Source organism: Carcharodon carcharias, chromosome 8 (genome assembly GCF_017639515.1).
Source record: "Carcharodon carcharias isolate sCarCar2 chromosome 8, sCarCar2.pri, whole genome shotgun sequence".
NCBI lineage: Eukaryota > Metazoa > Chordata > Chondrichthyes > Lamniformes > Lamnidae > Carcharodon > Carcharodon carcharias.
Window position 1 is genome coordinate 28459803 of NC_054474.1, and position 25016 is coordinate 28484818.

General features: G+C 41.1%; 1 protein-coding gene across 3 annotated transcripts in view; it reads left to right on the top strand.

Annotated features, from left to right (window-relative positions):
• LOC121280981 (teneurin-2-like) overlaps positions 1-25016 on the top strand; it is a 787212-nt gene that overhangs the window by 605910 nt on the left and 156286 nt on the right. For all 3 annotated transcript variants that reach the window (XM_041193486.1, XM_041193489.1, XM_041193487.1), the window contains 2 exons: positions 5316-5511; positions 18201-18302. In XM_041193486.1, coding sequence (XP_041049420.1) covers positions 5316-5511; positions 18201-18302 — 298 coding nt within the window. The remainder of the gene's footprint in view (positions 1-5315; positions 5512-18200; positions 18303-25016) is intronic.

Below are 25016 nucleotides of genomic sequence, written 5' to 3' on the forward strand. Positions count from 1 at the left end.
GCTTCACTTAGCAGCCTGGGATATATTTCACCCAGGCCTGGTGATTTATCTACTTTCATGGATGCTAAGCACCGTAATACGTCCTCCCTCACTCTGTTTATCTCGTACAATATTTCGCATTCTTCCTCCTTAATTACAATGTCTGCTATATCCCTCGCTTTTTGTGCAAACAGATGCAAAGTGTTCATTAAGAACCAGGCCCACGTCTTTCACTTCTGCACAAATAAGTTACCTTTTTGGTCTCAAATCAGTCATACACTTCCCTTAGTTATCCTCTTGCTCTTTTAGTATTTATAAAACATCTTTGGGTTTTCCTTTGTAGTTTGTAGGTTTTAGGGAGCAGAAGAATAAACAAGTGATGAGATGGATTAGATTATAAACAACCAAACAAGTTTAATGGAAATAACAAATAAACAGTCACAATAGACTATATCGCAACCTAAACAGCTTTTGCAGAACTTTTAGCTCACCCTCCTTCCTTTGGCACAACATTTTTAAAAAAAGGATGACTCTTCCCTAATCCTCCTGATAATACTAACCCTAGATTGTAAATTTTATTTTTTGTTAAGAAAAACAGCATAATGTAGATGCTGGAAAACTGAAATAAAATAGAAAATGCTGGAACCAGTCAAGTAGTATTTGTAAAGAAAGGAAATAGTGACATTACAAGCATAGCACTTTGTCAGAATTGATTCCAGTCCTGACAAAGGCCAATGTCTGAAACATCAATATTTTCCTTTCTTTACTATAGTTTTTACACTTGGCTGTTTGTAATGGCCCACAATGCTCATGAGACCATCTGCACAAGAGCTACATTATATTGATATACTGCGTGAACTTGGATTATTCTGTCTGTGATAAACTTCTCATCTCCTTTGTAGCTGAAAACTAGGGTACAGGAAAACTAAAAAGGTACCTTGTACAGTTGAATCAAGTTTAACAAATTCATGCAATAGTTTCCTAAATTTTCCCCTGCGCAACACCCTAGTCCATTTGCATGTGTTGCCAGGTACTTCACATTAATTTGAGTATGTAGCCTGAGTTTGGATTTGTCTACATGCTTTACCAACACAATTTATTCACCGAGAAGTAACGACCTAGAAATTTGTTTTGGTATGTTGTCAGGCCTGTAATGTTTTATACATGAGGAGTACATTCTATAAAGCAGGGGTCCCAGGCTGTCACCTGAAACTGTATCTCAGACTTCATCAGCATATCTGCAATGAACTGCAGGTGTCTGCCACACCTCCAGTGGAAGCTTGCCAGTGGCAACAGCCTTCGAAAGCCTGGGAGTGTGGGGAGCTGAGGTGGGGGGAAGAACAGGAGCTGGGGGGCTAGAAGGTGCCTGGAGTGGTGTACCTCCTGGATCCACATGAAGATAAGTTTAGAAAAAATAAACAATGCTTTTTTGTTGGAAGCCCTGATTACACCTCAGAAAATGCAGGGGAAGCCTGAGCAAAGCATGCCCAGCACATGCTCCATTCAGCCCTGACCAATTTAGGAGAGGGGTTCTGAAACAGGTGTTAAACCACCCATTAACATAAATGAGGTGCCTAATATTTGTTTTAGGTAGCCTGAGTATTGCTGGACTTGATGTATGGTCGGACATTAGGCGCCCTTTGAATGTAGAACATGACTCTGCAAAATTATTACATTTTTCCTCTTATCACATCCCAACAAAATTGACAAACAGGGTCCAATTTCCCTGCCAATGCCTTTGAAGTGACATTTTGCTAATCACACTTTAATGTGCATCTTCCCAACCAGGAAACAAGCCTTAAGTAACCAAATTTAAAGTGACCCATCACATCTCATGGATACTAGAAATATAGAATATTTCTTATGAGTTAAATTGTGATGAATCCCATACCTCCGGTGGAAGGGGCCTTCTCTTTCAATCCAGACTACCTCTTCAGGCCAGAAATGTGTGAAAGAGGTGTGTCATCTCCAACAAACATTTCTAATAATGGACCACCAGCTTCTCAAACTCTACTACATATTTCTTAATCCCTTGTCACAAATTCCTCCGCATTATTTTCTTTTGTTAAAGTTAATATAAGACCATATTCACTTCCTTCCATCCCCTCTGTGTTTTGGGCCTTATAGGCTGAGAGATGTTGAGAGAATTCAGGAGGTAATTGAGGAGAACCTGTAAAATGGGCTGCAGGAGGAAATAAAATTTAGACAGTGTCAGCATAGTGCAGTCACACCACAGTACAACAAATTGGTGGGATTGGATTCTTCTTATCAGATAGTCAGGCTGCTCTATTGACTACCATGGACTTTCTAATAGGAAAAGAGAAGGCTAAGGCATAAAGAGGTCTTTAAAATAATGAAGGAGGTTGATAGGGTTGACATAGAGAAGATGTTTCCGTTTGTGAGTAAATCCAAAACCAGGGCCATAAATATAAGATGGTTCCAAATAAATCCAAGGAATTCAAGAGAAACACATCTACTCAGAGACTGATGAGAATGTGGAACTCTCTACTACATGGAGTACTTGAGGTAAATAGCACAGATGCATAGGCCGGAATTTTACATTTGGCATGCCCAACACGCCGGAGGGTAAAATGGCGTGCGATGACATTGGGCGTGTGTCAATGTCACCACACATCATCGCGATATTTCATTTGGGTGGGCGCATGCGCGTCCGTCGATAATTGAAAGGCCAATTAAGGCCATTAAGGACCTAATTAACTTGAATTTTACGCTGCCCGTCTAACCTTACAGTTGGCAGCGGCAAAAAGGCGAAGCGGCATTTACATTTTTTAGTAAACGTCACCCACAAGCGGGACGAGGTTTCCTAAAGTTATTACAAGTTAAACAAAAACTTTTCTTTGAAATTAAAAACATGTCCCATCTCATGTGACACAGTCACATCAGGGGGGCATGTTTCTTTGAATTTTTATTGTATTTAATAATTTTTTTTACAAAGCGCCTCAATCTCCCTGAGACAGCTCCATGCCTCAGGGAGATTGAAGTGGTCTTTCGCACGCATGCACTACCTGCACGCTACACCAGACCCCCCCTTCCTCCCCCGGCCTGCATAGGTAGCACTGAGTGCTACTGATTGTGATCCACACAGGGCAGGCCTTAATTGGCTTGCTCGCATGAAATCGCGGTGCGGAGCCGATCGTAGGTGGCGGTCAGCTGCCGGACTGCCCCGCCTGACTGCTCCCGCTGAGCCCGCCCAACATGGGAAAAATTCAGACCATTGATACATTTAAGGGGAAGCTCGAAAACTAAATGAGCGTGAAAGAAATTGAAGAGTATTTCAAAAGGGTAAGATGTCGTAAATAGAATGATAGGAGGCTTGTCTGGGGTATAGAGCTATAAGTCTAAATGGCCTGCTTATATGCTGTAAATATGATGTTCTATAAAAGCCCCAGGTTTAATTCTTTGTCTGACCTAATCACGTAGGTATTAGTGGCAGCACTCTTGGTTCAGAGTCAAAAGACTGTGGGTTCAAAATCCAACTCCAGGGACTTGAGCAAGTAACTAAGACTGACACTCCAGCGCAGTACTAAGGCAGTGCTGCACTGTCAGAGGTACCATCTTAAGATGAGGTGCTAAACTAAGACATTGTTTATCCTCTTGGATCTGATGCCACTATTTTGAAGAAAAAACAGCAGAGCTCTCCTTGGTGTCCTGGCCAATATTTATCCTTCATTCAACATCACAAAAACAGATTATCTGGTCATTATCACATTGTTCTCTGTGGGATCTTATCATGTGCAAATTGGCTGTTGCGTTTCACTGCATCATGACCGTGACTATAATTCAAAATTACTTCATTGATTGGAAAGTGTTTTAGGACATCTTTAGGTCAAAAATGGCACTATATAAATGCATGTTCTCTTTCTTACCCTTCATCTCACCCAGGTGGCTGTAGGAGTGAAAGGAGTACAACAACTGCTTTGTTCTATTTTTTCTGTCCCTGTCTGTAGGGATCCCTTTGGTTTCCCTTCAATGCCTTCCTAACTAATTATCACTGAGTACACGATTGTATTATAACAAGTATCATGTGAAATTTAGAAATAAATATGAAATATGAATGATTATTACAGTTGGTATTTTTTCTAGGGATCCAGATGGTTTTAAAAGTTGAGAGGAAAACTTGAGTAGGTTGTGGATATCATCTGAAGTCTATGATTAAATAATAGCTTCACAGTATCTCTCTGTCATCTGTCATTTTTGTAATGCATACTAATGGTTTGAATAAAATATAAACAGTGCTACCACACTGAATAAAAAGCAAGAGACCTAACTGTGTTCTTATTGCCGTGGAATAATACTGTCACAAGATCTGCAGGGGGATAACCATTATTATATATTATCTGGGGTTAACTTGTACAATTGGTAACCATTTCCCTTCTGAGTCAGGAAATTGTGGGTATCAGATTTTGTTCAATAATACTCTTGTGAAGTATCTTGGGACATTTTGATTACAGCAAAGGCACCATATAAATGCAAATTATTGCTGTTCAAACTCCAATACATGATTTGTGCACATAATCCAGGCTGGCTTCAGTATAGTAAGTGTTGCATTGATGGAGATGCTGTTCTTTGGATTAAGGCATTGAACTTGTTCTGGTGAATGCAAAAGGTATTATGGTACTGGTCAAAGAATGTTAGGGAGTCCTCCTGGTGTCCTTGCCCTCATTTGGCACTTGAGGTACCTTGCTGTGCAAAAATTAGCTGTGTGTTTGCCAAATGAGCAGTAACTGCATTTTTAAAAGTAATTCATTGAACATGAATGTCTCCTGAGAGGTATTTAAGTAAAAGCTATTTTCGTAAGGCAGTATTCTAATCTTGAGTACTTCCAGGTGGCTGTTGTTTCTTGATCATTTTCACAGTAGTAGTGCAGCTTTATTTCCCTTGTTTACCAATAAAAATTACCATTAATGGTAAGAAACTTCAATGGAAATAAAATCTACCGACATGTACAATGGGCTGTGGATTTACCAATACCCATTTTATACTATCGTACAAGATCAGAATTTATGTGGTTAAAGCATAATGATATCTACATAGAATGATTAATAATAGAACACAATCACTCTGATTATCAAGTGATAATCATCGGATTAATTGGATGCAAACACTCTGGAAATTATGAAGTAATTACTTAGCGGTTCTAAAGCAGAATTAGAAGAGAGTTAAGAGATTGCTAGCTGATTATAGTTCAATAGCTTCCTTCAGCTACAACTCTTCAATTAAAATGATTGTTAAGAGGATTATCACATTTATGAAGGTAAATCTGAGTTGATTTAAAGTAGATTTTACATTGCAATTGTTTATGTTTCTGCTCCCAGTACGATTTCATGGAGCGTCTTGATGGCAAGGAGAAGTGGAGCATGATGGAGTCACCACGTGAGCGGAGAAGCATCCAGACCTTAGTCATCAATGAAGCTGCATTTGTTCAGTACTTGGATTCAGGAACATGGCATCTTGCTTTCTACAATGATGGGAAGGAAAAGGAACTGATCTCCTTCAACACTGCTGTATTAGGTGAGTAGAACTGGCGTTCAGTGTATGGGCTTCCTAATATATATAAAACCTAGAGCATAAATATCTCCTCTGTTCAAAAGTTTCCTTTTCCAATAAAGCTATAATTTGGAACTATTTCATGGGGATACGATAAAAGAGCTGCTGGCTGTTTGTAATAACTTCAAATTTTAAAAAAATTGGAGAGGGTGTGCCTCTATTTTGGGATGGCCTCTCTCTCCCTATAAGCTACCATGGAATCCTACCACTGCTTTTAACCTGAAAGGCCTGTTAGCCCTCTAGCCTTGAGAGCCTGCCCACTGACCTTAAATGGACATCGAACCTGCCCTCTGGCCACTAATGAGCCAATTCAGGGAAAATCACAAGTGAGTGACTGTTTCCCATACAGTATGCACTTCTAACCCATATTTGAAACTGACTCAGGCAGAGTTCAGAAGCCTACAAGAAAATCCTGTACCATATTTCTACACCCTGAAAACTGCCACAATCTATTCTGCATTTTCTATTAACAGGAACATTCTGTGTGTTTTTTTCTGTCTCCACCATCCCCCCCACATTTGTTTTAAAAACTAGTGCTTCTGTGGTGCTGTTCATCCTTATCCAAGAGATTACCAGCTTCTTTAGGTGCCTGAAATAGTGCTAACCAACATGTACTGCTACTCTTGAGATATCTATTTCCAATAAGCAGGAGACTACATTCTCAGTATCAAATTATCCTACCATCTAACTTCAAAACCCAGGATTTAATTTACACCTTAAAGAATTAAAGAACATTTGGTATGGTGTTGCCTTTGTATCAGGGGATGCCTTAAGATGTAGCTCAGTGACATCAGTAAAAATTAGGGGTTATTTTAAAGAGATGAAGTCTACAACAATACTCACTAGGTTTAGCTACTTTTTTAACTATCCCTCATAATTGAACACAGATAGTTACTCTTGTCCACTTTGATGCTACAGTCTTGAAATTCTTTAGTCCGTGATCCTGGGATTGTTTCCACCAGTGATGTCTGACATTAACCTAACCAGGATTTGGGATGCCGGGGGTGGTGGTGGTGGGGTGAATCTACTTTGTACTGGGCAGGTGGGCACAAATGCCAAGGCAGGTCCTTCCCTGACACCTGCTTGCTTCATGTAACCACGTTTCCCTACTCCGCACCACCAACCCCACCCACCTCCATTCCCATGTAAAGATGGCCAATCAGAAAATGTACAATTTTTAAAAGTTGGCCTGTTCTTCAGGGGTTCAGGTCATCTGGTGGAGTGCACATGTGCCCATCAAGTGCTTGGTGTGTCTCATCTCACTGGCATGTTAGCCTCCAGTACTAAATTAGGTGCAAAATGAGCCAAGGAGGTAGGATCTCCCAGTGTCACATGGGAATCCAGTAGATCCCGCAAGAGATCTCAGCTTCAATTCCAAACTGAAGAGAAAAGAGGAGACAGAGCATATCGGGACCCATGGCAATGGAGTCTCAAGCAACACTTTAATGAAAATTCAGCTGTGGCAATGATAATAACTTTAAAACGAGTCCCAGTGTAGCTTGGCTGGGAAGGGGTAAAAATTAGGAAGAATTCCATAGTGCTGCACTTTTCTGTAAAATATTTAGTCTCATATGTGACACCATCTTCAAAAAATGAGGTGGAAATTAAGAGCGAGGGCTAGAAATTTGATTTCTTCAATTTTTGGGCACTGGGGTCGCAATTGGTGATGTGTCCATGTCTGTTCAGCCTGCAAAATTCATATGCCCTCATCTAAATTGTGGCATTAGCTGGTGCACCTCAATACTGATCACTGCCTCTTAATGCTGCCAGTGAGCCATGCACACAGCAGGAGGCCACAGCAGCATTGTTTGTCAATCACGTGCTACAGGCAACCTGCTCTTTCTTAAAGGCAGCCTGTCACTTAAATGGATGCTGCACAAAAAAGATTGCTGCAATGCAAATTATTGGAAACAGAACACCAGAAAAGACAGGTAATGGATGCAATGTTGGAGGCATTATCAACAGAGGTGTGAATGAAGAGAGATGCCATGGTCCCATAGCGGGCCAGGAGACCCCCAAGGACCACCCTCAGAAGGGAGTGGGGAGCATGAGTAAGGTCAATGCCTGGATTCTGGACTCGAGGACCTCACAACAACACCACAAGAGATTTAATGACCTCACACAGGTGGTCAAAGTCAGTGAATGCATTTTCACTGTCCACTACACCAGCAACCTCTGACACTGCTCAATGCACAACACCCTCATCACTTACCCAATAGTGCTCCCTGGCACTCAGTTTTCAGGCTTAACATGCAGATTTTCCACCTTGCATTCACAGAGCTACCAGTGCAGCCAGCCCCACACCCACCGCTTGTTAGTTCCACGTTATTCCAGCTATTCAATTATGGCAGGTACATCATCCAATCACAGAGCTACACAATCACTGACATTCTTCTCCACCCCCCGCCCCCCTCCCACCTTCCGCTTGTTGAACTAGGTGGCTTACAACAGTAAGGAGCAGAGCAGATGAGCAAAGAACAAGGACACCTGCATCTCCTGAGCCCAACGGAGGAGATGGTTCTCAGCCTCAGCTTGGGGCTGAATGCGATGGAGCCTTTGGCATCCAGCATCATTGAGAACATTGAAGATGACAGTGTCTTCCTATGCTTTGCCCCTTCTCAACTCCAAGCTCACTCTTTGTTGTGACAAACCAGCTGATATAGTGTGGCTATGGACCTCCTGTTTCCTACCCCAAGCCCCTTCTTTCACAACAACCTTCTCCTGAGATAAAAACAAAAAATGCTGGAAATACTTAGCCGATCTGGCAGCATCTGTGGAGAGAGAAACAGAGTTAAGGTTTCATATTGATGACTTTTCATCATAACAGCCTTCTGAGTCCCTGCTTTCAGCCACCTACCTTCCCAGTCCTGGGAACCCCAAGAAGTGGGAAGAGAAGCAAACAGAACTGATGAAGAGACCCTGTCACTTGATCTGTCACTCACAGCCACTAGTTCCATATTGGACCTGCAAATATCTTGGAGGTTAGTATAGAATTGGAATTGGCATGTGGTGAGTCACCAGGCATGAGTGGCTGCAGCTGGGCCAGGGATAAAGGATAGCTTATTTGGCAGCTCACTAGAGGGTGAGGTGGCAGAGGGCTCAGATGGGAACTTTAATGGAGTGGCGTACAGGAGCGTGCTGAACGGGCATGCGCACCACAATGCTGGGTTTGTTGGCTGGCCTACCAGACAGCCTCTGCTGTCACAGTCAAGGAGCATGAAGGAGCCCGGCTCCAACTTGGCTGAAGACATGGTGCACAGATTCTGCTCCATCTCCCTATTATGTTGCAAACCCAGATGCACTCAGCCTTTGTGTGAGCAGGTATCTCTATCCTTCTATGAGGATGAGGCAATACTCTCTAGCCAATGCAGGAACTTACCAAGACACTTCCAAAAACACTGCAGAGTACTTTCAGACATTTTACAATAGAAAAAGTTCCAAAAAACTAACTTAGCTGCAATTAGGGTGCCAAACCCTTTAAATAATGCTACTGCAGGGCTTATATTGTTACTTCACACTTCTTTTATCATTGCTGAACAACACGGGCAAGGCCAGGACCTGCGTTGTTTAAATTTGGGATCCTGGCGTAACATCAGTGCCAACTCAACTTGTGCATGCACATCCTTAGAGAAAAAGACTGCACCTGCCCACTAGAAAGCCGGGTGGGCCTTTGTATGCAGATGAATTTTGTGGCCCCAGTATCGGAACAAAGTCTGAAATCTATGATCCCTTATACACTGAGGTTCAAATCACCCATTAGTAGTTGCTCAACATGGCAAGGATAATGTTTGTGAATTAATGTTTCACCTCCAGTTCTGGATGTAATGCTAACTATAGCCAGTGGCATTGGATCTTGAATATTAGTGTTTCTGTAGCTTGCTAACACCAAATTTCTTTCATTTGCATCACTCAATAAGTAATCACATTGACTTTTGCAAGAGAGACAGAGAGAGATAGAGACCTTATTTATCCCTGACCCAGTTTCCAGAGGTGTAGTTTGTCCTTCACTCGATGAAAAAAGGGTCTTATTTTCAGTTGTCAGTAATCATTTCAATCCTCTGTTTAAAATTTAATACTCAATCCCTAAATAAGATGAATTGTCCAATTTTCAAAGCTCTGATCAATCAATTTTTGTAAGGTAACAGCAGCAAAGGTTATGGAGAAAAGTCAGGTAAATTGAGTTTGGTTACATAACAGTCATGGTCCGATATAATCTTATGATGTGTTTGAGGGGCTGAATGGCATGCTGCTGTTCCTATTTTCAAAAAGTTGCTGTTATAATTGCCTTAAATTTTATAAAAAGTTATGAATTATTTTTATTATATAAATATTGCCCAGTCCATTCTATTACCTTTGAAGTAAATACCACACAGTGAGGATTGGATGTTTAATGTTTTTCATATGGAGATCTCACAATCTTATGCCATTGAACTGGGGGGGGTGAGGCAAAGAACAAAAAGGAGGAAGATGCTAACAACAGACAAGAAACTTCCTATTGTCCGCAAAGGGTGTACCTACACCACATGGACTACAGCGGTTCAAGAAGGCAGCTCACCATCATCTTCTCAAGGGCAACTACGGATGGGTAATAAATGCTGGCCCAGCCAGCAACGCTCACATCCCATGAATGAATAAAAATAAATAAATAGAAGTCACAAGGGAAACAATTCATCAAGTCTCTCAGTTCTCATGGCTTTTAACCACAAGCAACTTTAGCAATAGATTATTGGCCAGGAAAGTTAAGTGATGTGGAGTGTTATGACCACGTGAGGAGGGGTGAAATGACTCCTCTATTCTCCCACTCCAGGTTTGATTGTTACAGGGTCTTTAGTGAACCTAGAGAGGATGTACTTTGCCAATTCTGTTAGAGTCCCACTATTTATGCTCCGAAGTTGTAAAGAGTTATTCCGACAGGTTTTTTTAGGTTCAACAAAGAACAAGATAAGTTTATTGAAATTATTTCCTGAACAAAACAGAAACTTGGTAAAACACAACCACCATTTATATGGTCACACACGTTCATCTGGGCCCACACAAATGCACCAGTACAGATGGCAGAGTAAGAGGTCAGGCTTATAGGATTTTTTTTTACAGTTTGTGAAAGATAAAACAAAGGAGTACACGATTAGCTGTTCCTTGACTGGTCTTGATGCGGTGGTTCAATGTTGCGGCCATTCTGTTCAGCTGCTCTCCTGGGTGTAATTGAATGGAGCAGATTTCCACATTTTTTGAAAAGATCTTGGTTCACAGTCGGTTTTTCATCTCAGTATGATTGCTTTGCAAATCGGGCACAGCACTTCCAAGAGAGAGAGAGAAAGGGTGCATAGCTTCAATCAGCCTGTGTTCAGTACAGCATTGTCTATTTTTTTCTCTCTCTCTTGCTTGGTAAGGCCCTTGAAGTACTTTGCTTGTTGCATGTTCCAGAGAAATTATATTAGTTCTTGCCTGCTGAAGTTATTGTTTCAGAACAGGTAATTGCACTTAGATGTCTCATCTCAGAATCATTTGAACACTCTTAGGACGGTGTGAATGGACAGCGGATGGGGGCTTTCATGCTCCTGAGGGGGTTGAGTGTTTGTCTTCACCCCATTTGGTGGAATGCAAAATTTGGATTTCAGCAGTCTGGGCAGTTTTCCCATTATCTGTCAAGGGTCCCAGTTTTTAAAAATCCAGCCAGTAGGGCTAGATGTGGGGGGGAGGGGGAAATTAATCCATGGACAGATGAGAAAACAAGGATTGAGAAATTTAAAATCAAGGCATTGCCAGACTAGAAAGGAATTGTAAGGGAATACAAATTATTTTTAACAGTTATATAAACTGCAGATCATTGGCCAGTAAATGGTAAAAAATCCAATGAGTCTTATTTTACAGCTGATGATTTCCCACTTAACAAAAGGAAGTATGATTAACAGAAAATGGTCACCATTTTGGGAAGGAAACTGACATTTCTGTCAGTTCCACCGCAAGTGGTTAGTTTCTGTAACCACTATTATCCAATGTGTGCTTTTTTAATGCAACACTTGGCTTTTGTTTTTAAAAAGTAAGCACAGCAGTTACTTTTCGTTGTCAACCTTAACGATTTTGATGCTGTCCTTTATTGCACAGAGGTGGAATCAATGGCAGGTTAATAACATTGGTGTTCTGTAATCCATCAGAGGTCAGTATCCTTGGGAGCCTTTTCTTTGACTGTGAGTCACGTCATTCACATTAGGGAGTTCCGTCATGTGAAATGGACAGCAGTATAGAGGAAGAAGTGTCTGGATAGGTAGACAGTGGTAATGAGAAAAATAGATAAGCCTGAGTAAGAATCCAAGCAAGACTTCTCATGACCCTCCTTCCCAAGGGGATGCAAGCCAGGCAAAAAGTACACAGATATTTAATTTCTACTGATTTATCTGGTCAGGTAGTGCCTGCTTTACATGAAAGCGCTAAACAATGTGCTGCTTAAGGAATGTAAACTTCTGGTGCCAGAAGAGTAACTGAGGAAGCCAATGGACAGAGTGGGGTTTAAATATGTACGGTAGCAATAGTATACAAGGCCATTAACATCAGACATTCACCATTGCTGTGAACCCACACCTATACTATTATTTATCAATTGGTCAAGAGAGCATTGTACAGGTGTCCTAAAATGAACAGATTTTAATGCAAGACTGGTGCATGAGTATTTTTAAGCAGTTTACTTAATTCATTGGCTTTATGATAGCGTAATAGCTCATAACTCCTTCTAACCTGTTCCTTTAAATAAATATATTTGCTGTAATCTGTTGAAGAAGAGAAAAAAGTAGAAACTTGATAATTATAGGCCTGTTAGATTAATGTCAGTTGTAGGTTCACTCTTAGAATACATAATTCAATGTCTAATTAGTGAGCATTTATAAATTCATGTGATAATCAAGGACATCAAGTCATGTTTGACAACTTTAATAGAGCTTTTCGAAGAAATGACTGATTGTATAGATAATATGGTCCTTGAGCCTCATCTACACACTCAGGTTGGGAGTGGGTGGTAGTGGGAGAGAGCTGCTAGCACCTGCCGTGCCTCGACTGAATTTCACACACATTCACAAACACATAAGCGTATAACAGGCTTGCATGGGCACCCAGCTATAACAACACCTCATGCATACATTTGCCTGCATATATATCTATACCTCACTATGAAGCAGGCCCCTTCTAAATGTTTTCTTTTACTCCAGTGTTATACCAAAGATTGTTCATAGTTGGTTTTTATTTAGTCAGCAGCACTTCACAAGGTCCATCAAATCCTTACATTCGGGTCTCGAATCTGTGTTCTGTGCTTAGACAATTCAATTGGAATGTGATTCCAAATCATTTCTGTGGCCAGGACAGGAAACATAGTCATGTTCTTTATGGTTAATGCTTTGTTAGGATCAGAGTAGATACTTACTGTTGAAGATTTCAGAAGTTGACAATACTGTCACACTGTGATAAGTTAGGAACCTAATACACTCAGGTAGCAGTTCCTTTTGACTGCAGACACCTGCCTTCTGAGGCAGGCAAAGCACTTAAATATAATGGAAACCACCAAACCACCAAAAGAAACATGATGGCATGATAACTGGGCAAGAAAACAATTAGGAAGAATAAAATGCTGTTCAGGACTTCAAACATGGGCATTCATTACCAGTCATTAACAATTCAGAAAAAGATATAATGGTTTAACTAAGCAGTACTTCATGTTAACTCTGACAAAGAAGCAATAAAACATAGAATGTTTGACGTTGGGCGAGCGTCCTGATGTCATTGTGCACTTGCGCGATATTTCGGTCAGCGGGCGTGCGCTGAACTCGGAAGCGCGCCCGCTGACAATTAAGAGGGCAATTAAGCCCATTAACGGTGCAATTAACAGATTTTTCGTTGCCTGCCCAACGTTACAGTTGGCAAGCGGGCGAGTCGGTCAGGCGGCCTTTGCGTTTTTCAGGAAACCTCATCGTGATAAATTGAAATAAAAATAATATCCTGTGGACAGCGTTTTCATTACCTACATTTTCAGTTGACTGATCACGAAGCTTGGACCATTTTTTCCGGTTCCTGTGACCTTTATTTTAGGTTGTTGAGGTCCTCAGCTCCCTGAGGCGGCTCTCTGACTTCAGGGAGCTTTCTGCAAGCACTCGCCTGCACCCGCGCTGACTCCAGCACCCGCCCTCCTCCCGTCCCCACCCCGGCAGTGCTGAGTCTTTCAGTTAACTGCCCGTCCAGCATGAAATCACGATCGGGTGCCATTCCCTGGCCACTCCTAGGCCCACCAATCGTGCCCACATGGTAACCTAAAAATCCACCCCAGGATTTATTTTGTGACTCATGATTGAGTCAGAATTGAATTTTCTTTTGGCCTTCAAGGTTATTTCTACTCAATAAATATATTTATCTTTGAAACATTAATTTCTAATTTGTTAGCCCCTATAAGACACTTTAAGACAATAGCATGATATGAATTGGAAATTAAAAGTTTTTTTTCTTTCAATCCTATTTGTTTATTTTTAGGATGAACTGGCAGCTATCAATCCAAGAATTTGATTTCGGTCACTCAGTATTCCAAATTGAATGTATACAATTGTTCCTTCCTCATCTCTAGGTCAAAAATCCTGACTACCTGGCCAAATGCCCTTGTGGGTCTATCATTACAAGTGGAATTACAGCAGTTCATGAAGAAGGTCATTCACCACCACTTTGTGACAACTCGGGATGGGCAATAAATGTGTCCTTTCCAGACACCCTGAGAACCAGTTGAGGAAAGGAAAACCAGATCAGCCTGCAGGGTATCATTATGTAATTAGCTCAATCAGGTTTGCTGCACTTCCAAGAAATTTTCTTTGACATCCATCAATCAAATATAAAGCTGGAGCATCATAGCTGCAACGTATTATTGAATACTTAGGTGATGTACTTTTTGGCACTCACCACCGCCACCTTTCCCCCACCCTACCCCCTCACAAATTAAGTATTATTTGAGCTGTTATGTTGATTTTCAAGTGCAAAGAAGAGGCCCAATTTGAAAGCTAGCAGTTCAGAAAAACACTAACAGTGTTTAGGCAGGCAAGCAAAGCTCTGAGGAGCAGATGAGCATGTGCTGATAGGAAAGACTGGCTGAAAGGTTTTTTTCAAATTTATTCGTTCATGAGATGTAGGCATTACAGGCTAGGCCAACATTTATTGCCCATCCCTAACTGCCCTTGAGAAGGTGGCGGTGAGCCACCTTCTTGAACTGCTGAAGTCCACGTGGTGTAAGTACACACACAGTGCTGATAGGAAGGGAAATATAAGATATAATCCATATTATGTTTTAATCTATATTTTTTATATTTGAATTCCAGTTTTGAAATTTTGTGTTTGGTAGGGTTGGAATAGTTAATTCATAAAAAACAGAAATGACAGCCTTCAGAAATTCCCTTGAGGGCTTTTGGGCACAGATCTTGTAATAATCTGGGGCAGGTCAGAGCTTCCATCCACCACATGGATGTGCCATTCCAAATGCCCCCTTGTCAATATATGCCCCTGATCTACCCCCATGGCCCTTTATAGCCCCATGCCAACCTATGCCCTTTTTACCACCCCCAAGGACCTTCATAGTCCCTGTGACAATGTATGCCCTTGTACCCAGCCCCTATGGCCCCTCATATCCTCCATGCCAACCTATGCTCCTCTACCCACCCCTCTATGGCTCTTTATAACCCCTATGCCAACTTAGTGCCAACTCATGCCAAACCATACCTAGCACCCTTTTCCTTACACCTTCCATGCCAACTGACCTAGTATCCACCATGGACAGACCTCAGAGCCCATGCAAGAGATTAGATAAAATAAAGTTCTATAAAACAAAGTTCAAAGTGTCTATTGCAGACTTCACTATTTTGGAAAAAAAAAACTCATTCGTAAAAAGCCATTTACTACATTTGCATTGGTTCAACTAAATAAAGCCTTATAACAACAAAAATTCCATTTAGGTACACAAACTCTTATAACAACAAGCATTGGAATTCATAGTGCCACATCAAAGGGGCCATAACCACTTGTAGCTGTCAATCAAGCTGTGAAATGGCAGACATCCTACTATGATAAAAGCAAAGAACTGCGGATGCTGGAAATCCAGAACCAAAACAAAAAAAAAATACCTGGAAAAACTCAGCAGGTCTGGCAGCATCGGTGGAGAAGAGCACAGTTGTTGTTTCGAGTCCTCGTGACCCTTCAACAGAACTGTTGAAGGGTCATGAGGACTCGAAATGTCAACTGTGCTCTTCTCCACTGATGCTGCCAGACCTGCTGAGTTTTTCCAGTATTTTTGTTTTTGTTTTTGTTTTTATCCTACTGTGATAACGGTTGTGAAATCAGTAAAGCAACACTAATCAAGTAATGAAAGGTCTCAGGCTTATGTCAACAGACAGAGTGAAATAGCAAGCAATCATTGTTTTAAACACGCCAGATATTTTTCAAATATTTAAAGAGCAGGATTTTTAAATGCCTTGACAGCTTTACAGCTCCCTTTAATAAGTGTTACTTACAGTTTCTCATGACAGTTTTTACAGTTCCCTTTGATAGATCCTCTTGACACTTTTGACAGGCCCTCTTGCCTGGTGTTTTTGACAGTTGATTTTGACAGTTCCAATAAATTTGACAGTAATGAGATTATGCACCTCTTAGGCACACTTATGCCTATTTTTAACAATTCCAAAAGGCACCTAACCTCCCCCAAATGTGTTCTGGGAGCAGATCAGAAGGGGGTACCTTACTTCTTCAAAGAGGTACCCTGGCTATCCACACGGATCCACCAAGTTCAGACCTGTTCTTACCTGATCTAATCTGCACATGTTGGATTTCACACTCCTGGGGCAGAATTTCAACCATGCTGGGAAGCCAACCACCACCATCCACAATTGGGGCCAGAAGGCAATTTCAAGCTAGCGAGCCAATTAAGGCCTGCCCAACATGAAACGCGAGTGGCAGCGCTAAACGCTGCCTGTGCAGGCGGTGAGGGGTGGTGAGGGGGGGAAGTTTGAGCCGGGTGAGCGTGACCTTCGTGCATGCATGCGAGTGTGCGCTTCATAACCTCCCTGAGGCACAGAGCTGCCTCAGGGAGATGAAGTGTAAAATAAAAAAATGAAGAAAATAAAAATGTAATGAAACATGTCTTCTCGTGTGACTCTGTCACATGAGCAGGGACATGTTATTAATTAAGTTTAAAATTTTTTATTTTATTTTTATTTGCTTTTGGAAACCTCATCCTGCCCGTGGATGAGGTTTCCTAAAAAGTGCAAGGGCAGCTTGGACTTTTCGTCTGCCCACCAACTGTAAGGTTGGACAGGCAGTGAAAAATTCAAGTTAATTGATAGATTACTGGCCTTAATAGGGCATGCTGCCGACTTCGGGACACTTGCTCGATGTCAGTGCACATCAGCTTGCACTCGAGCGGGTTGGAGGTACATCTGTCCGCCGAGCTAAAAGTTTTACTGCTGGCCTACCATAAATCTGACTTCAGTGGAGGCATCCAATGATTTAAATGGCCAGATGCCTCTGTAAACCGTGAAAGGTGCCCTGCCCCCATTCCCGCCCCCACGAAAGTGGAAACGGCCATGTTTGGGCGCAGGACTTCTGATTTTCAAGCACTTCAGTTATTTTTGCCAGTTATTTCTCCATCCCGGCGAAAATCTGTGCCTTAGTTTCCTTTCTGAAAATGGCCCAAACTCAAGAATGAAAAAGTTTTATCTTATCTTTACTTTCTTTTCAAGGCAATATTTCTGAATAGGCGTCACAATTTTTACACATAATTTCTATTCCCACCTATGGAGCTGTAAAGCAAAAGGTCACTTTATTTGGAGGAGACAGGAGCAAAGGCAAGAAAATTAAAAGCAGAAAGAAATTGATTTGGGAGCTGAGTCACACAATGGATCAGCATTCGACCTCAAACCTCTATGTTCTAGCGTTACGGTCAGCCATAATTCTGTGCTAATTGCTAAGTATCTGGCAGAGAATGGAATTGCAGATTAGAAAGATAAATATAAGAAGTGATCAAATACAATTTCCAATATGGTAATGCACATACTGCTGAGATCATGGAAATATCATCGGTGGAAAGTAGCTGATTAAGACTGAATAATGTATATTCTAACATTAGCACGTTACTCACTCAATTACCTTGGGGGCACAGGGAGAAATTTTACAGATCCTTTCCTTGAGGGATTAGAGCAGTTAGATGGAGTCCACAGTCGGGTAAATTGCACATGGTCAGTGGTAGGAACAGATTTGAAGAGCTAAGAAGCCTTCTGTTATCCAGTACTTTCTTGTGACCTTAACATTTTCAGTCGCATACTACAAAGTTGTAGGAACTGAAAATGTCACGCTGGTGCATTGATGAGTGCTGTTCTTCAGCTGCACTTGTTGAGGTGGACTTTGGAGATTGTGTTAACTCAAAATCTACCTCATGTTGACTGTCCAAGACTTGTAACCAATGCCAAAACAGAAAAGGTGTTCTGTTCTAAAGCACTGACAGCCGTCATCTTGATGAACATACAGATAACTAACTTCAAAACAAAAAATAAATACTTAAATGGTTAGGGGCTCTTAGAAAGATTCAGTTATTGAATATTCAGCTAAAATTAGAAACTAATTACTAACCATGTTTATGACATTGTCAGATTCTGTGCAGGAGTGTCCTCACAATTGCCATGGCAATGGAGAGTGTGTATCGGGCGTTTGTCACTGCTTCCCAGGATTCCATGGGGCTGATTGTGCGAAAGGTACTGTTTGATCTCTTATTTATAACTGAAGGCCACTCACATCAATTTTTGTTCCAGAGATAATATAATTTTTCCATGGAGAACAGTGTGATATCAGTAAAAACAAACTATATTTCAGACGTAACTTTAGGAATTGCAAATATCTATTCTCAGGCTTTACTTTATTCTTAGTAATTTGCTCCTGAAATAGTGTGAATTATTGTATTCAACTATTTCTGGCAGACCGATCAGTGAAGGAAACTGCTTGGAGAAGATCCAGTCTATAACATTACTAACAGTTGTATCAGTCTGTTCAGAGATGAGCTACTCTTTTTTCAGGTTGAGATTTTGGGGTGTTGCTTAAGATTGAGAGGGTAAATAGTGTAACCTTTACAAAGCAGTTAGTGATCTTGTTGCGTAGCACCAATTGGAATTAAATGAGCAATCAGACTTGCAAACATCATAAAAATGGCTTGTGTGGGGAAGAAAATATCTTTAGCGGGGGTGGTATCTTTCTGGGTTTGGGTTAATGTGGATTGGTGATATCTGTGTCAAGGGAGGTTCACATTTTATATAACCCATGATGTACCTCACCTAGGAAGGTTAAATTCTGGTTGCAAAAAAATGTCATACATACCTTTCAATATTTACTCTTCAACTTAGTAGGCACAACAAAAAAAATTCCAAGAGGAAACCAGCAGAATTAATTCCCCCCAATTCAGCATGAGAAAGTATCATTGGTTATTAATTTTAAACATTGAAATGATTGTCCAAGCAATTGCTCAAGTTGTGTCAAGTTCCTGTCTATTTAGCAGGCTCATGATCAGTGTAGTCAATTTAAAATTTGTAGGATGAGACAGCATGGAAAGTAAATACACCATCAATGTAGGCTGGATTTTTGTCTGGAGCTCGCAAAATTGCAGCTTCAGAAATGCACACCCAACTCATATCTGACTTTGCCCGGGATTTTCATTTTTCACACAAGGGCAATGTGCAATGCACAGTTTTGAGCAACAATGCAGTGCTGATGGAGTTTGGGTACAGACATGGGCTGGTCAGAAGGCTGTCTCAGTTTTTAGGGACAGCAGCACAGCTCCCGACATCGTGCTTATGGCCCCTAAAATTCACCCCTCAGCACCCCCATGCCCCTTCATATACCTAATGTCCCATCCACACCCTCTCATATCCCCCAATCCACCCCATGCCCCTCATCCCCCATGCTACTCATGTCCCCCTCCATGCCCCCTCATGCTCCGCATGTCCACTCCATGCCTCCTCCTCCCACCTATGTATAGTCCTCAGAGGCCATGCAATAGCAATGGATGCAGGTGAAAAAAAATAAATTTGTAACAGTCTGATAAAAATCTCTGTCATTGATACTGCAAAAAACTGTAGGCTCATAGAAGCAATGTTTAATCCCTCAACTGGCCATTAAGCTATGTGAACCAACAACTATGTATTCAGAAACCATATCAAAGGCAGATTACATTATTATAACCTCTTAAAACTATCAATCACTCCACTGAGCAGCTGCGTCAGACAGAATTAAGTACTCCAGCAGTTTTTAGAATTTAGATCAGCGTTCAAATTGGCTACAGCTATCAAAACATTAGTTTCAGCTCCAGACCCCCTCAAACTGACAGACAGAGAGTGTTATGATTCTATTTCAAAGCAGATTGCCTGTCCGTCAATGGAGCAGGTGCTTTTTATTTAATCTTCACCAGCAGGGCAAGTGTTTTCAAAGTAAATAATATCTGGATATTTAAGTCTTAGTCCAAAACATGACAGGAAAGTTTGCCAGCACATTTTTCAATAGTTTTGAATGCATTATGGCACTTCCTGCCTTGGGAAAAGTACTGTAAAGCATGTCAACACCAACACAATAGTGGATAGTGCAATGGTCAACTTACCTTACCAGACACACACACATACACACACACACAATCTAACCACACACACACACACACACACACACACACACACACTGTAACCAGACATACACACAAACACACACACTGTAACCCGACACACACACACATACACACTGAAAGCAAACACACACACACAAACTGTAACCAGGCACACACACACACACACACACACACACACTGTAACCAGAAACACACACACACACACAGTAAGCACACGCACACACACTGTAACCACACACACACACACCGTAACCAGACACACACACACACATGGGAGTCCTATGATCAATCACTGCATTAAAATACAACTTCATCACAGTACAGCATCTAATAATGGCATTTGAAGGTGTCAAACCATTTAACACTTACCTGTCAGAATGTTCCCAACTCCTCAGCAGGCTTCCCCCAGTGATAATGAACTCTTCAAGGAGGTGCATTTTTTTTTGGGGCCTCCAAAACCCGGACACACACACACACTCCAAAATAGGATGGTGAAGGAAATTCAAATTTTGTACAGCCCCCACATCCACCTCCCAGAGGTGCCTTTTGCACTTCCCAACCCACAAAAAGGCTGCATAAAAATGTGTAGGATCAGAAAGGCAGAAGAAAATTGCTTATCCTGCAAAAAATAACCACCTTCAGCATTTCGCGAAGGAAGGCGAAAATCCGACCCATAGGGACAAATATATTGGCCCAACTTTAAAGTGAATTGCATAGGGAAGAAGTTGCTGTTTCCATGCCATTTTTTAACTGTCAATTTTTGCCCAAATACAGGCAATTACAAATGTAAATAATACCCATCTTCAGGGAGTTTTTTTTTTGCCTGTGTGACTTTCAGCTGTGAGGCATCAACACGTGAAGAGCTCAGAAATCACACACTTTAACAGCAAAGCACCTTCTCCAGGCTTCCCACATGGCATGGGCCTACCCCCATTGTGGGTAAAATACTGGCGGCAGGGGGACGAGGTCCCTAAGTGGCCATTAATTGGCCCTTAAGGACCTCAATAGGTCCAAGGACAGGTGTGCTGCCCAATGCCTTCCCAGCTCCCTGTAAAATTTCGGCCAGGTCAGAGGTAGGCGGGTAGGTGGTGGGAAGGCCTCCCGCTGGATTTTGGGTGCCATCCCTGCCTTTCAGCCTGCCAGTAAGGGAGTGTGAAATACAGCCCATCTACAGAGTAGGCTCTCTATGACTTGAATGTCCTTTCAATAATTGGATATTAAAACTGCACACTAACTGTGGTCTAACCACAAATTCATCAAATAGAACTTTTGGAAGAGGAACAGGATAAGAGAGTGGAGTCAAAATCAACCACCAAACAAAACAATGATATTGTTAAGTACTGAACACGTTCCTCGTAACCAATATGCTCCCAGTGCTATTCATGAGCATTGTAAAAAGAATTATTTTAACCTGTTTTAAAAAGAAATAAATAATTATCTGAAGAAATACCCCCAAAGTTTGATGATTTTTTTTTTAGTCATATAGCTTTCCCACATGATTATAATTGTTAAATTTTAATTGTTTGTTCTTTTAAATTTAAGTACAATAAAATAAACATTTAATAAAAATCAGTAGAGTCCATTTGTAGTGATCACTGCTTGTGGTGGGAACGCTGAAATAATTAAATGTCAAAATCAGCTTGTGTAAAACATGCAGCTTTTTTTATTGGTTGCACTGGTCATTTTGTCCTTCTGCTTTTAAACCCTACTCAGCTGTCAGGCACTTTAAGCAGCAGATTAATCAGCTGCTCACCTCTCATCTCAGTCTATAGTCATAACACCAATGCTGTTATATTTTAATACACGTGCCAATTTTTGGTACATTTATTTAGGCAGGTAAGGTTAAAATTAGCTCCATGTTTCCCTGTGGAAGGTGAGTCTCTGCTGATTTGTCTGGGGAGGAAAAGGTACAATAAGAAGCTCAACCACACCACCTACCTGTGTGAAGAAGTCAGACTGCAGTTGAGGAGGAAAACCTAAATAAAAAGAGGAGAAATTAAGAAACAAAGTTAAATGGTTTTTTCTAAACTCTTTTGGGTAATGATGAACCTAGCTGACTGCACCATCCACCAAGGAGATATTGTTATGGTGACTTAACAATTAATCCTACTTGCCAACCAAGATGTTTTGACATTAAGGATCTGTCAAATTAAAGATTGAAAATCTCCCTTAGCAATGTATTTTGGGGTCTTAGCCCATTACATGTTCATTGATACATTAAGTGCAGGGCCATTCCTATTTATACATATTTGTTAGATTCATTTCTGCTAAAGCGGATTGTCACAAGTCTGGACAGCAAGTTAACAGCCACGTTGTATCCTGCAAGTATCTTCTGGTCTCACTCCGGACACACACCAGATCCTTTAACCTGGGGTGGAAGCAGACCCCAAATAATGGTGCTTTATAAGTCAACCTGCACTTAATTTATATATCTTTGGGACAGTTTATAAAAGATCCTTTTTTTCCAAGCAAGCCAAACCAGTTAAGCGTCATTGCACAGAACTGCAATGTTGAAGGTCATTTATGCCTGGGTGCCTGAATAGCTTACAGCTCCTGTAAGTGATGTCTGGAATATTTACAGCAGCAGTTGAAGGGGTGGGATTAGATTCAGTCCAGGTGATATCACATTATTTTGGTATACGGTTAAGTTTAGACAAATGTCCACTTGATTCAAATGTAACGTTCCATGGAACTAAATCTCTTCCCATTCTTCCTATTGTAAAAAAAAAATTCAAGGAGCCAAATATTTCTGTCATTTCCATTATATATAGGAAAGTTTGGCAATGCAACTCTGTGTATCACCAATCATTTTAGAACATTCTTAAACAAAGAGAGAATTTCTGCTGCTTTTTCTGACCTCATGACAAACTTATATCCCTCTGAAGGCTCCTTATTTTCTTATTGAACTGAATTACAATTTTCAAGCTGCCATGGTGGGATATTTGCATTCTCTGGATTATTAGTTCAGACCTCTGGATCATTAATCTAGTAACAGAACTAGTAGCCTACCACACTGTCTCGATTTTGTATCGTTTTCTGTAATGCTGGAGATCATTAACTGTAATTCACAGTCAAATCTCACCTGGAGACATCAGGGTATTTTGTATGCCAAATTATGAAGTAGGATTTAGTTTATTGATTTCAGGTTGCTTCAATTTGATTGAATTGATTAAATGAACAATTACGTGGTCTGCAGTATAAAACTATTAAAGTAGTTATTTTTGTCTGCAATTCAATGAGCAGAGAGCCCAATCAAGAACATTGTTTGACAAAGTTTATACACATTTATCAGGATTCATTTGTACACATTTTTGAAAAAATATTTATCCTGATGGCACAGTGAGTGAATGCACTGACCGGGAAAGAACCACAATGGAAAACGCAAAATGCGATTCGAGGTCTGTCTTTATCCATGCCTGGATATCAGTGGGAACACCCAGTTGACCTCAGTGTCCCTGAACTAGGAAGGAAAATAAAATCCAGCCATGGTTCAGGCTCCCAATCAATATCAAGTGAGCACTGTTGGCTAGTGTGCATGTGTGGATGTCTGGTGGGAACTGGACCAGGCTTGACTGCAATGTCCAAACCCATCCACCCCTTCTTCCCATAGCCTGCCAACAACCATTGCCGAGGCCCGTACAGATAGAGTGGTACTTGGATGAGGGCCTATAGGGCTGCCATTATTCCTGTGACCATACCCCAGCATAAGCCTTTAGGAAAGGAAGAGAGAAAGGTGGAAAAAGGATGATAAAAAAAAATCATGTAACATATCTGGTAAAGAAAATTACACTGTTTAGGCCTTAGGCACTTCAACAAGCCAGAATGTGATACCTTGCAGCAACTTAACCCGGCAGCAGCTGGGCAAACATACTTATCGAGTGGGATGATTTTGATTTGCATACCTAATCAAACAATCTGGACCAAAATTTCAGATATCTTTGTGGATAAATTCCTTTTCTTAAAAGGGGGAGGTTCTCCTCTGCCAGGTTGAGCTGTTTCCAGGTACAGATGTGTATAAAGCTTCATCTTTTCAGATATTGGTTCTCATTCTGAGTTTGCTGTTTTATTTTTGTTTTGCATTCTTGTTTGTTTATGGCTTTCTACTCAAGGACGACGACATTTTTCTAAATTTAAACACAAGGGTAGGTTTTCTTTTTTTATTATTTGCCTCCGTATTATTTAAGTCACACTTTTCCCAAGTTATTTAAATCTATTTTGGTAGAACTGCATACCCCTCCCTCAAAATCCCACCCCACCCCACCCTGGCAAAGAACACTTGTTAAAGAGTACATTGCTAATGGTACAATGAACAAGACGTCAGTCAGGGAGCAGCTGTTTACAATGCCCATGTTAAAACACCCATGGTTTACATCTCCCTACCCCCCAAAAACCCGTGAGCAGTATGGACATTGCAAAATAATACAGCAATACTGGGTAGTTGTATGAGCTGCCTGATATTGCAAATGACATTATTTTGACGTGACTCAACTTGTACTTGAGGTACAAGTATAAACAGTGATAAGAGGCTGATAATGCTCATGTCCCCAATGGATCAGTGTGTTGACTCATCAGCACTGCTCCCAGCTCCTAATATGTCAGTGGCTAAGTACATCCCCAGTGGTGGTTGCAGGCACCTATTTGGGGTGTGAGGGTGCTCCTAAGACCCTGAAATGCCAATATTTGAGATCACAGATATGAGAGGGAAGAGGAAATTAGCATATTGGTCACATAAACTCTGGACGTTTTTCAGTCCTATTTCAAAAGCTGCCTGCACTGGTCCTGTACTTGTACCTATCTCTCAGTA